Consider the following 14,434-nt stretch of genomic DNA (forward strand, 5'->3'; position numbering starts at 1 on the left):
ACTTAACATTGTGTGAACATCGACTTGCATGTCCAAATTCTGTAACTCTGAAAACACCTGTCCTGTTACCGCCATGTGCAAGGCCTGAGATTACAGATGAGGATTTGTCACCTTCCATGTCACACATTTACTCTGCTGAAATGAAGCATTATAGCTCGGCTTTGTCTGTAACCTTCGCAATCACTGAAACCCCCGACACCAGAAACCTGCCCAAATCCAACTAGAAACGCTCAGTCACGTCTCCTTTAGGGCAGAGTCCAGTTGTGATCTTAGGCTCTCCCTAAGTTGTTTTGGGTGATCCTGATGAGTCAGACTTTTACCAAATATAATCAGCATTCCTGACATACCCGACCCTGTCTATTTAAGCTGCAGGTCAGGAGCAAGTCACACGTTTAGCAGGTTGTACATGGCCTCCCACTTACTACTGCTTGTAGAGTCACCCGACTGGTCAAAAAGTTGTCAAAGCCAGACTCAAAACAGAATTTGTGACAGGAACCAATGACACGACTGGAACTATGTCACGATATAATTAGATATGGGAATATATCACGACATAACTATATACTGAAATATGTCATGAAATAACTATATATGGAAATATATTTCACGACATAACTAGATATGGGAACATACAGTGAGAAAATAAGGATTTGATACACTGCCGATTTTGCAAGTTTCCCCACCTACAAAGAATGGAGAGGTCTGTAATTCTTTTCGTAAGTACACTTCACCTGTGAGAGACAGAATCTTAAAAAAAATCCAGAAAATCACATTGTATGATTTTAACATAATTAATTGGCATACATTGCATGAAATAAGTATTTGATCACCTACCAACCAGCAAGAATTCTGCCTCTTACAGACAGTTTTTCTTTAAGAAGCCTCCTACTCTGCACTCATTACCTGTATTAACAGAAACACAAGATAACTACCAATCTTCCTCGGTATGGAGCTCCATGCAAGAGCTCACCTCTTGGAAAGGTGAGGAATCAGCCCAGAACTACAAGGGAAGACCTGGTCAATGACCTGAAGAAAGTTGGGACCACAGTCTCAAACATTACCGTTAATAACACACTACGCCATCATAGATTAAAATCCTGCCGGGCACTCAAGGTCCTCCTGCTCACGCCAGCACATGTCCAGGCCCGTTTGAAGTTCGTCACTTACCATCTGGATGATCCAGAGGAGGCATGGAAGAAGGTAATGTGTTCAGATTAAACTAAAATAGAACTTTTTGGTATCAACTCCACTCGCCGTGTTTAGAGGAAGGATGAGTACAACCCCAAGAACACCATGAAGCATGGTGGAGGAAACATCATACTTTGCAGGTGCTTTTCTGCAAAGTGGACAAGACGACTGCATCGTATTGAAGGGAGGATGGATGGGGTCATGTATTGTGAGATTTTGGCCAACAATCTCCTTCCCTCAGAGCATTGAAGATGGGTCGTGGCTTGGTCTTCCAGCATGACAATGACCCAAAATACCCAGCCAGGGCAACTAAGGAGTGGCTCCATAAGAAGTATTTCAAGGTCCTGGAGTGGCCTAATCAGTCTCCAGACTTGAACCCAATAGAAAATCTTTGGAGGGAGCTGGAACTCAATGTTGCTCAGAGACTGCCCCGAAACCTGAAAGATCTGGAGAAGATCTGTATGGAGCAGTGGGCCAAAATCTGTGCTGCAGTGTGTGCAAACTTGGTCAAGAACTACAGGAAACCTCTGACCTCTGTAATTGCAATCAAAGGTTTCTGTACCAAATATTAAGTTTTGTTTTTCTATTATATCAAATACATATTTCATGCTATAAAATGCAAATTAATTATGTGAAAATCATACAATGTGATATTCTGCATTTTCTAGGTTCTGTCTCTCACAGGTGAACTGTACCTATGATAAAAATTATAGACGTCTCCATTCTTTGTAGGTGGGAAAACTTGTAAAATTGTCAGTGTATCAAATACTTATTTTCTCCACTGTGTCAAGAGATAACTTAAGGCTATGTGCCCACGTGCAGAAAGTATGCAGAATTTTCCTGACAAAATCCAGACTCTCATTGCAGGAAATCCGCTTATGTTTTTTTAGCGCTTTTATCTAGTTTTTTTCACGTATTTTTTACGTTTTTTCACAGATTTTTAGCTTTTTTTTTTACAATTGTCCAAATACAATTCTATTGCGGGAAAAGCGTGGATTTTCCGAAAAATTAATGAACATGCTGTGTTTTTTTCCGCAATGCTTTTCCTCTGCGGAAAAAAACGCAGCATGGGCACAAAAATTGCGGAATGCATTAAAATAATGGGATGCTTAATGTAAGATTTTTTTAGCGTTTCCACAGTGGAAAACCGCCGCAATAATGCTAAAAATCCGGAACGTGGGCACATAGCCTACATGTTCCAATTATGTGATGTCCCCTAAAAACAAATGTGATATTGTAACACATAAAATAATCAATGTACCTAGGACTATAGGGGGTAACATCTCCTTGTGGAGAGTGACATGCCAGTGTAAGGAGACTTATAGGCCATGCAACGCTCCTCTGGGAAATTAGTAATGAGGAGGGGCCCAACTAACCTGATACTAATGCTGTCTCATAAGGGAAAGTCATCAATACCAGATTGTAGAAGGTAGCGGGGAACGACACCTTGACTGGAGCTACTAACAGCTGACGGGTGAGCGTCAGACCCCCACTGACCTGATACTGATGCCCTCTCCAAAAGGAAAGTTATCAATATCAGATTGTAGGGGGGTCCGGCACTGTGACTGGAGCTCATAATAGCTGACAGGTGAGTGTGCCGAGCGTCGGTCCCCCACTGACGTGATACTGATGCCGTCTCCTAAGGCTGGTTTCACACGTCCTGATATTTCTGGTACCGGTAAACACGGTACTGGAGATATCCATGTCCATGTGTGTCCTACATGCGGCAAACGTGTGGCAACCGTGTGCCGCATCAGTACCACACGGACGGCCGCCGGGAAGCAGCGCTACAGTAACCACTGTTCCCCTGTGTGTGGTGCTGAAGCCGGCTGTCATCCCTTCTCCGCTGCTCTGCCGGCGAGCAGGGGAGAATGAATGAAAGACAAAAACGACGTGGGTTCCCCCTATATTTTAAAACCAGCCAAGCAAAACTCACAGGTGCGGCTGCTATTCTCAGACTGGTGAGGAGCCCCAGCCTAAAAACAGCTCCATTACTTAGCCGGCTTAATGTCACATTACAATAAGAAGGTGACATTATCCCCCCACTACCCCATGTGCCACCACTACAGGGCAAGTGGGAAGAACAGGGCAAAGCTCCAGAATTGGCGCATCTAATATATGCGCCTTTTCTGGGTGGCTGCGGGCTGCTGTTTTTAGGCTGGGGGGCCCATATCCATGGCCCCTTACCAGCCTGAGAATAGCAGCCCGCACCTGTGAGTTTTTCCGGGTTGGATTTAAAATATAGGGAGGACCCCACGTCGGTTTTTCATTTCATTCATTGTCCCCCACTCGCCGGCAGAGCAGGGGTGAATGGATGAATGCCGCATTTAGCACCACATGCAGGGGAACAGCGCCTACAGTAGCGCTGCTTCCCCCGCGGTCAGCTGTGCGCACGGAGGACAGTGTACACTGTTCTCCGTGTGCACGATGTTTGGCGGCCCGTGTGTCCTGGTAAAAACGGACATGACAGCATGTTTTGCACATGGACACACGGTCCGTCAAAACACGCTGACATCTGCACGGACCCATTCATTTCAATGGGTCTATATGTGTCAGTGTCTCCGGTACGTGAGAAAACTGTCCTAAACGTACCGGAGGCACTGACGTTTAAAAGCGGCCTAAGGGAAAGCTATCAATATCAGATTGTAGGGAGGTCCGACACATTCACTGGAGCTAATGACAGCAGATGGGTGAGTGTGCCGAGTGTCGGACCCCCACTGACCTGATACTGATGCCCTCTGCTAAGGGAAAGTCATCACTGCCATGATGTTGGACAATCCCCTTATAGACGCTGTACATCCCCATGTGATTGCTTCCACATGCTGCACAATTTTTCCACACAGAAATTGCCTCGTCGTCAATAGATGATGGTTTTAACCCCTTCCTGACATGTGACATACTTGTAAGTCACAGGTCGGGTGCGGGTTTATAGAGCGGGCTCAGGAGGCGAGCCCGGGCCACATATGGCAGGTGCCGGCTGTGTAGTACAGCAGCGACCGGTGATTAACCACTTATATGCCGCTGACAATCTTTAAGTGGCCTATGGATAGTCATGATGCCCAGGGGACCGCTGAAGACCCCGTCACCGCCATGTTTGCTTGTGCTCCTATAAAGCCTGTATCACAGAGTATAGTAATAGCCAGCACGGGTTCACGTCACCTACTAAGACTAAGGGTATGTGTCCACGTTCAGGGTTGCATCAGGATTTGGTCAGGATTTTTCATCAGGATTTGTAAGCCAAAACCAGGAGTGGGTGATAAATGCAGAAGTGGTGCATATGTTTCTATTATACTTTTCCTCTAATTGTTCCACTCCTGGTTTTGGCTTACAAATACTGATGAAAAATCCTGACCAAATCCTGATGCAATCCTGAACGTGGACACATACCCTAAAAAAGAACTAAAAAGTTAAAAAAAAAAAAAAGTTTTTAAAAAGAATAAGAAATACAAATTTAACATTTTAAATCGCTAATACAAAAACAAAGAAAAAACAGCAAACGCACGAGGCAACTGGAGAGGCGCGATCTATAAGAATACCACATTAATTAACCCCGTACGGTTAAAGAAAAATCTAAATGTCCACAACTCATACGTCTACTACGGGGACGGAAAAGTAAAATAAAAAAGTTATTGCTCTTGGAAAAAGGGAAAAAAAAGGCAAAAGCGGGGGAAAAAATAAATCTGCCTGGTAACTAAGGGGTTAATAATGGATTAAGAGAGCAGCCTGGTAGTGAGAGGGTTAATAGAGCGGGCTGAGCGAGTCCATCCATAGCCTCCGGTCTGCAAATGGTTAAACAACACAAGGCGGTGGCACAAGAAAGTCAGGCCACGTGACTAGTCATGTGATACGTTTTATTTTACGGGCGTGGCCTAGTAATTTTAGTGGGCGTCTGTAGAGATGTTGGGCGTGGCGTTATAGCCTTTGGCCGCACGGTGTGGGCGTGGCTTCGCCGCCTCCTTCCTCCATGCTCGGTGCTGGCAGCCAGGCGTACACAGGAGGGAGGTGGGAGGAGAAGGAAGAGGAGAGAGGGGACAGCTCCGGCACAAGCAGCAACTTCCCCGGGCTTTATCACTGACTCCCAGCGGAGAGCAGCCCTCCTGCATCCCCAGCTGCCAGCACTGCATGAGTCCATGGATTACATGGTATGTGCCCCCCTCCAGTGCTGCCTGTGGGACAGGCCATTCCCGGCCATTAAATGCCTGCAGCCCTATAGGACGCGCTCCAGCGCCTGCACCTGCCTCATTTACCTCTCAATGGCTGCACTAATGGCAGCTAATGAGGGCAGCGCCGGGCACAGGGTGGGCAGTACAGGGTGGTCAGCTCCTGGCGCAGGGTGGTCGGCTCCTGGCACAGGGTGGTCGGCTCCTGGCACAGGGTGGTCGGCTCCTGGCACAGGGTGGTCAGCTCCTGGTGCAGGGTGGTCGGCACAGGGTGGTCGGCTCCTGGCACAGGGTGGTCGGCTCCTGGCGCAGGATGGTCGGCACAGGGTGGTCGGCTCCTGGCGCACGGTGGTCGGCTCCTGGCGCACGGTGGTCGGCTCCTGGCGCACGGTGGTCGGCTCTTGGTGCAGGGTGGCCGGTGCCTTGTACAGGGTGGCCGGCTCCTGGCGCAGGGTGGTCGGCACAGGGTGGTCGGTGCCTTGTACAGGGTGGCCGGCTCCTGGCGCAGGGTGGCTGGCTCCTGGCGCAGGGTGGCCGGTGCCTTGTACAGGGTGGCCGGCTCCTGGCGCAGGGTGGCCGGTGCCTTGTACAGGGTGGCCGGTGCCTTGTACAGGGTGGCTGGCTCCTGGCGCAGGGTGGCCGGTGCCTTGTACAGGGTGGCCGGCTCCTGGCGCAGGGTGGCCGGTGCCTTGTACAGGGTGGCCGGCTCCTGGCGCAGGATGGTCGGCACAGGGTGGTCGGTGCCTTGTACAGGGTGGCCGGCTCCTGGCGCAGGGTGGCTGGCTCCTGGCGCAGGATGTTCGGTGCCTTGTACAGGGTGGCTGGCTCCTGGCGCAGGGTGGCCGGTGCCTTGTACAGGGTGGCCGGCTCCTGGCGCAGGGTGGCCGGTGCCTTGTACAGGGTGGCCGGTGCCTTGTACAGGGTGGCTGGCTCCTGGCGCAGGGTGGCCGTCTCCTGGCGCAGGGTGGCCGGTGCCTTGTACAGGGTGGCCGGCTCCTGGTGCAGGGTGGTTGGCTCCTGGCACATAGAGCCAGCCTGTAAACAGCACCTCCTCTGTCCCCATGGCCTTGAGCTGCAGGTTTTTGGGGACAATGGCCAGTGGCACCGTCCTGGTGGGTTGGGGCCGGTGGGCCATATGTCATGTCGTGTCTTGCCACCATAAGGGGGGGGGGGGGGGATTTATGAAAATATAGGAAAAAGTTCTGCAACTGTCCAATGTACTTTGTGTTTTTCCAAGATCTCTGATTGCTGTCAGTGAATGGCAGTGTACTGGTTTCCAGCTGAGGCATTAGGCTAGCTTCACATTGCGTTAGTGCAGTCTGTTTAGCGCATACGCTAACGGACTGCGTTAACGCAATGTCCAAAAAGGATCGCGTTTAGCGATCGCGCTACCGCAGATGACCGATCTGTGCTAGCGAGAACGGACCCAAAAAACGCTGCAGATGGCGTTCGAGGTCCGTCACAAAATAACGGAACATCGCTAACGCATGCCAAAAATGGCGTTACATACATTGCAGTCAATGGGTGTGCTAACGGATCCGTTACATCGCGTTAGTGCCACTATGAAACGGATTCCGTCAGCGGACACCCACTAACGCAATGTGAACCTAGCCTTACTGGGGGTGTGGTGTGAGCGCTGCCCCCCGGGATGTGACAGACCCCCAGTTGTGGCGGTTCTCATCACTGGGGTATAGGGCTGTGTTCACACAGAATGGATGTAATCGGAAGATGGTAGCGTTCTGTGGGCTGCGTGTCTTCTACCAGCGGACACATAGCGGAGCCCAGACGGACCCCGTAGTAACAGCGCGGACCCTCGGCATCAGTGACAGATTCGGTTTGCACTTGTCTCTTCCTCGTGTGACCGTGGCCTGTGTAACACTTCATTGAGGACCAGCAAGCGGAGCTCCTGACACTGTGGCTCACAAGGCTGGAATGGAGAGAGGGCAGAGAGCTGTGAATTCCTGGCTGAGGGTTGAGTATAGGCCTCGTTCACACGATCAGTATTTTACCTCAATATTTATAAGCCAAAATCGGGACCAACCAGAGGAAATGTAATAGAAACCCATCACCACTTCTGTAATCATCACCCATTGCTGGTTCTGAGGTAAAATACTGACTGAATACTGAACGTGGCCATAAGGTGATATTCATCCACAGGACATGTAATGAGTGTCTGATCTGTGGGGGCTCAGCACTGAGGTCCACAGCCTCCTCCAGAATGGGGGTCCCTGGTCCCCATCCTGCCGTACCACGAGTGTTTGCTCAGCAGCGCCCCTCTGTGCTGGGCCTCTCTCTGCCGCCATCTTGTCTACTGTGAAATATTTCCGTGTAATATAAACTGAAGAGATTTATCAAAACTACAGCAATTGTGATTTGAGCCGTTGTCTCCAGCAGCCGCTTTGGGGACTATACCTGTGGCTGCTGCGGATGGGGGGAAGCTCAGGTAAAAGCTTTGCTCCTCGCAGTCCAGTTCTCCGTGGCAGCTGGACTAGGGTGGTCTCCACGTATGTGGCCGGCGTCCCAGGCATCTCTTGAGTCTGCTTAGGCCCAGTAATTGCATTATATTTTGGGGCCTAGTGAGTGTAAAATGCCAGGATGCCAACCGCAGACGTGGAGACTGCGCTGGTCCTGCGGCCACGGAGGGTTGGACTGACTCCAGGGCAGTGGGAATATTTTTGCTCATCTGTAGGACTAAGGGTACCGTCACACAGTGCCATTTTCATCGCTACGACGGCACGATTCGTGACGTTGCAGCGTCCTATGATTATCGCTCCAGCGTCGTATACTGCGGTCACACGTTGCAATACACAGCGCTGGAGCGATAATTTCATGACGTATTTGCGATGTAGAAGCCGTTGGTTACTGTGCGCACATCGTATACAACCTGTGTCACACAATGCAATCATGCCGCCACAGCGGGACACTAGACGACGAAAGAAAGTTTCAAACGATCTGCTACGACGTACGATTCTCAGCGGGGATCCGGATCGCAGTAGCATGTCAGACACAGCGATATCGTAAATGCATCGCTGGAACGTCACGAATCGTGCCGTTGTAGCGATCAAAATTGCACTGTGTGACGGTACCCTAACCCTCAAACTTTGCAGAGACCTGATTGAGCGGTAAATAGATATATAAAGTCCGCGACGTACCCTGCTCGCTCGGCATAGCAGCACATCGTGTTCACTGCTGCAGCCAATCAGTGAGCTCAGTGTCTAATGGAGCTGGTGTGCTCGCTGATTGGCTGCAGTGCTGTCAACATGACGTCATCAGGCTGCAGACTATAACAGACACTGGGAGCAGTGGCAGAGAATGCAGCCAGGGGACGGGTTTTCTGAAACGGGGATATCCCTTTAAATAACACTTGGTTTCATTTCATAAATCAATAGTACAGGTGAAAATAAGAAAATATATTGCAATGTTTATCAGAGAAGTCTGCTTCTTTCTATTCCAAGACTCTCATTGTCGGTCTCAAAATTCTCAGATCTCGGGTAAAATCTGTATTCAGTGAAGACGGGATTATTACATTCCTGAGATGAAAAGTTGGTGCTGATAAGACTCTATGTAGATGGGAGGAGCTCTGTCTGTAGCCCCTCCTCCCCATCTATATAGATGAGTTAGTGCTGATAAGACTATGCATATGGGAGGAGCTCTGTAGCTCCTCCCTCCATCTATATAGATGACAGTTGGTGCTAAGACTCCGTAGATGGGAGGAGCTCTGTCTGTAGCTCCTCCCTCCTCCCCATCTATATAGATGACAGTTGGTGCTGATAAGACTCTATGTAGATGGGAGGAGCTCTGTCTGTAGCCCCTCCTCCCCATCTATATAGATGAGTTAGTGCTGATAAGACTATGCATATGGGAGGAGCTCTGTAGCTCCTCCCTCCATCTATATAGATGACAGTTGGTGCTAAGACTCCGTAGATGGGAGGAGCTCTGTCTGTAGCCCCTCCTCCCCATCTACATAGATGACAGTTAATGCTGATAAGACTCTAGATGGGAGGGGCTCTCTGTGGCCCCTCCTCGCCATCTACATAGATGACAGTTGGTGCTGATAAGACTCTATGTAGATGGGAGGAGCTGGAGACAGCTCTTCCCTCCCTTTACACACACAGTAGAAAACCTGTAACCTCAGGTAGGCGGCTGGTCGAAGTCCAAGACCTACCTGTCTGACCAGTCTCCCGTGCAGCTCAGTCCACGCCAGCTTTTACAGCAGATGTGTCAAACTGCATTCCTCAAGGGCCGCCAACAGGTCATGTTTTCAGGATTTCCTTAGTATTTCAGAAGGTGCTGGAATCATTCTGTGCAGGTGATTAAATTATCACCTGTGCAATACAAGGAAATCCTGAAAACATGACCTGTTGGTGGCCCTCGAGGAATGCAGTTTGACACCTCTGTTTTACAGTATGTACTCCTGAAATGCTGCTGCGCGTCAGGGTCACACCTACCTGGCTGAGATCATACGGCCATGATGCCACCTGGGTATCGCACGGTAGTTATCAGCTATGCGGTTCCCTTTAAGAATAGGTGAACCACATCTGGCCGTCCCTCCTCGTGGCTCCTCTGGTTTGGACCTTTCACCCTTTTTGTGGTACTCGCTCGGTAGCTGCCAAGATCATGTGAAAAATCTCCATGAGTCGAGCAGCCGGCTTGTATCTGGTTCTGACAAAACTGTTTGATATTTGTACCGTCACATCTGCCAGACCAAGTTGTCAGAAAGCTTTCCCGAATGTGAGCCAATTCCATTATTGGAGGGTAAGCTGCAGTCCCCTAATAGGGCAATAGGGGGCGCTGTTACAGGACATGAGATGATCATCTGTCCAAACCTGTCTCATAGATGGTAACGGCAATCTCCACAGTACATGGGAGCGCTCCTGCGCCGTCACTGTATGTGTCCGCTCTGGTGTCCAGCCCGTGCCACCACTACTTGTGGTTTGAGGTTTCTGCGTTGTCCTATAGATCGGGGGCAATGGGCGACGTGGGGCATCGGTGGCCTCATTTCTGGGTTGTAGTTTTGGCACTGTTCTCCTCGGGAATAACCCTCATCATTTGGGTTTCAGGTTTATTAAGGTTCATCTCTAGGTGGTAGAACAAGTTTGTCCAGGGTTGTAGCGAGAGGTCGGAGGTGCGGGGAGTTCAGCTGACACTCGGGGCATAAATCTTCAGGATTGTCTCACGTTCTGATGCTGCCACCTTCTCACAATAATTCCTCCAGCCCTCATCCTATGTGACATCTTAAAGGGGATTAGGAAACCATGGCTGCTTCCTTCACAATCCTCCTCACACCTGTCCACCTGTTGTCCGTTGACCTCGTTGGAGCTGAGCTGTTCTGTATTTCTGGAAGAAAGCAGCCATATATTTCTAATCCTGTACAATCTATTTCTAAGCTTAGGACACGGACCCTTTTTGTTAGGAGGGTCGCCCAAAGCAATGCCGGTCAGTGATGTTTGCCGTCTGTGCGTGAGGTGGCAGCGTGTGCTCTAATATCCCCTGCAGCGCCCCCGCAGGAGAACTGGGGTATTACATGGCTTATTAGCTGTCTAGGTATCGCCAGGTCCTCCAGAGACCCTCACGTTAGTCCTGATAGTACTTTATCTCAGGGTGTGATGGTATTAAAGCTTCCAAACATAGGTTTTCAAAAGCAGACACCCACTTTAAAGAGAAACAGATTTTTTTTTTCCCAACATGGAAAGCTAGGAAACACTGTAAATAATTACCGTAGATGGATTTGTCTTCATTCCTGTAAAAGGAAAAAAATAGAAAAATATAGTATGTATTTATGTATACATATACACCCACGATCAGGAATGGCAGTGTTCTGGATGTGGTGCTCTTGCGCTGTGTTTAAAGCACTATGTCGTACAGTACAAGCACAATGGATGGGATTTATAGCAATCCAATGCCAACTGTGCTTCTATTTGACGCTGTGTATACTCGCCCGCAGCGCGGGGTTACGAGCCGCAGAATGTCACATTTCCACAATACAATGTATTGGATGCAGTGATTCCGTATGGTTGAGTGAGGAATTACCTGCGTGATTAGATCGCAGCACTTTGGATGCAATGAAAATCCACTGTGACCAAAGTGCTGCTACCTCCTGATCGTGGGAACGTAGCCTAATTCCTAGTGGCTTTCAAACCCCTGTCGTTCCCCAGTCTGTTCGCCTGCCTTCTGCTGCATTGATATCAGAACGTACTCATTTGGAGTACAGCTGATGGCAGTGATGGATCAGCTCAGCACCTGTGTCCTGCACTATGGGTGCGCTGCTGCAGAAGATGATGCTGATAAGGCCGGGTCACACTACCGTATAACACGGTCAAGTGCTATGGGGTAAAACGTGGTGTAGCACTCGGCCCAGGGTTACTCTATGGGGCCGCTTAGATCTGCGATTATTGGCTCATGCTGATACGAAAGAGAGAACAATCTCAGCATGCAAGTCTGAGTGTGAGCGAGACCTTGCACCACAGGCGGATATCACCCAGGTGCAGTGCATTTCCCGCTGGAAGCACAGGAGATGGAGAAATTACTTTTTCCATCTCCTCCACAGCTGAGCTCCGATCTGGTCATGTGAGAGGATCAGAGCACTGGCACTTGGATCACGATCGCAGAAGAGCAGGAGATGAGCGGTCATTAGCATCTCGCGTCCGACACTCCCCCCGCGTCCGACACTCCCCCCGCGTCCGACACTCCCCCCGCGTCCGACACTCCCCCCGCGTCCGACACTCCCCCCGCGTCCGACACTCCCCCCGCGTCCGACACCATACGCTAGTGTGACTTTGGCCTAAGTGGAAGACTCAGGAGAGGGCATATGCTGACCCCTCACTGCCATCATCTGTACTCCAAATAAGCATATTCTGCTATCCATGCAGTTGAAGGCAGGATAATAGACAGAGGAAATGTAGAGATTTGAAGCTACTTAAACACGTATTTTTTTTTTTTTTTATACAGGAATTAAGAAAATTCCCCTAATGAGTGACTTGTAGACTATCATAAATTTTCCATACTGGTCCAAATGATAGTTACTCTTGGGTTTCTGGAGCTGTAATATTGATGGTTGTGACGATCTGGCATTCCAGATGGGGCTGATCTTATGTAATGGCTCATGCAGGTCCGTGCAAATTGGTCCGAGCACGGACCGCTAATGTATGGACCGGCCGCGGCTCTCTGACTCGATCAGCACAACCAAATGTACGGAGCTTTACCTGCCGCTGATAACCACAGATCACATATTGATGGACGTTTTGTATTCTATTCCATCAATGATACAAAGCCAGAAAACCCCTCTTATGGCTAGTTGTAACCCCCATCATGGCTAGCATTACATTTTCCACGACTATATCTCACCTGGATTTCCCAGACACTTATGATTTTCTCACCAATAATATTTAGCAATTTATATAAACGAACCGCACGCACCGTCAGGTTATCGTTCCCAGGGTTACTGTCCGGTAACCACAGATTACTGACCACGTCCTGTGAATAGATTTGCACATCCCTAGTGGTCACACATGCGCACCGCTTCTCCATTCACACAATATCATGGGATGTTTGGGGGATTACTTGGAAGAGCCGAGATCAGACTCGCAGCCATCATTGGTGATCAATGTGTTGGTATAACCCCTATTTAATATTTTGACTTGTGCAGCGATGCCTTCCCTCAATTCCCGATTTATACAATTCCGTTTTCTAATGCATTGGTGCGCACTGCCTTATGCCCCTTTTGTGCTGCATTCATGGTCCCGTTTGCTTTTCAAGTCCGAGCCTCGAAGGACGGCATCTGATCTCCACGCCCTACGTGCCGTGTAGGAATATGTTCCTATAAAACAAACCCAATTGGCCATTGGCTACAGACTGCATATTTATTTTATTTTTTAATGGCCTAATTCTCTATCCCGATCCATGGCGACTTCATGGATGAACACTCTTTTAGGAAGATCAATCTTTTGCAAGCCTAGATAGGTCCACCATGGTCTTCTCCACCGTTATCTTGATAGTATCAAGCCTTTGAGTTGCGGGTCTTCCTCTTCGCCTTGTTCCTTCTAGTCTTCCAACCATGATGTCCTTCTCCAGTGGTTGCTCTCTTCATATGTGTCTGATGTAGTCAAGGCGTAGCTTGGTGATCCTCGCTACCAGTGACATGTCTGACTAGCTTTAAGTTCCTCTTTGGTGGTATGGGCCGTAAACTCAAGTGAAAGCTAAAAATTGGCATTACTTGTGATTGTATAGTAATGGTCATATCTGCTCCTGTGGATCTCTGGTGTCTGTCAGCCCGCCGCACACAGGGTTCACAATTCCGTCTCTGTAATCATGGCTGACTTCTCTCTCCACTTATCAAATCTTTGTGTGACATGACTATTTGACCTGATGCCTGAAGCTCTTGGAGATGGCTGCTTCTGGCAAGGTTTGCTGGGGAAAAAGCATGCAAATGGCCTCTTCCGAAAGACAAAATCTCTGCAGTGCCCCCAGAGTTTCTGGTCCACGTGTTACGAAAAAAGGCGTACCTTTTCTCCAGCCGAAAAGGTGGACCGGAGGAGGGTGTGTGATACGTCCTCGGAAACAGAACATTTTGGCACATTACCGGAGTGGCAATACTCAGTAAATTTTACTAAATTATAAAGTTGCTTGAAATGTAAAAATAACTACTTTACCTGTGCGGTCCCTGAAGTCTTCTTTGACTCTCTAAATCTCTTTGATGTTAGGGGACAATAGCTTTTTACACATAGCAGCACGTATAGGGTGCAGTTCACACTCTGAAAAGGCATTGTCCACGACTTAAATATTGATGGAGCATAAATTAAATCCGAAATTTCCTGGTTTCTGAAATCCTCTGATCCGAGCTAGATCTCTTGTCACTGTTGCAGCGCCACCTCCTCCTTCATCCAGTCGGGATCTGCGTTACTTCCCCAATATTTTTTTTTTTTATTGATCACACGGCCAGATCTGAATCTACTTCAGCGTATAATACCGCTATGTAGCTAACTAGTAATACTGTATTCTGTAATGGAAACAATAGCTGTGGGAAATCCGGTGCTGTTATTTCCTGTGTATTCACGTTCTCTTCACTTTAGATTTGTTCTGCCAGTTTC

At 48.9% G+C, this 14,434-nt stretch overlaps 1 protein-coding gene across 2 annotated transcripts in view; it reads left to right on the forward strand.

Annotated features, from left to right (window-relative positions):
- Window positions 1–5,095: 5,095 nt before the first annotated feature.
- The window catches only part of ARL15 (ARF like GTPase 15), a 261,182-nt gene continuing 251,843 nt past the window's right edge, over window positions 5,096–14,434 (forward strand). The window contains exon 1 of one of the 2 annotated variants that reach the window (XM_077285177.1): window positions 5,096–5,330. In XM_077285177.1, the coding sequence (XP_077141292.1) occupies window positions 5,319–5,330 (12 nt within the window). In that variant the 5' untranslated portion in view covers window positions 5,096–5,318. The remainder of the gene's footprint in view (window positions 5,331–14,434) is intronic. The other variant, XM_077285169.1, reaches the window with a different exon arrangement.

The sequence above is a fragment of the Ranitomeya variabilis genome, chromosome 1, assembly GCF_051348905.1.
Source record: "Ranitomeya variabilis isolate aRanVar5 chromosome 1, aRanVar5.hap1, whole genome shotgun sequence".
NCBI lineage: Eukaryota > Metazoa > Chordata > Amphibia > Anura > Dendrobatidae > Ranitomeya > Ranitomeya variabilis.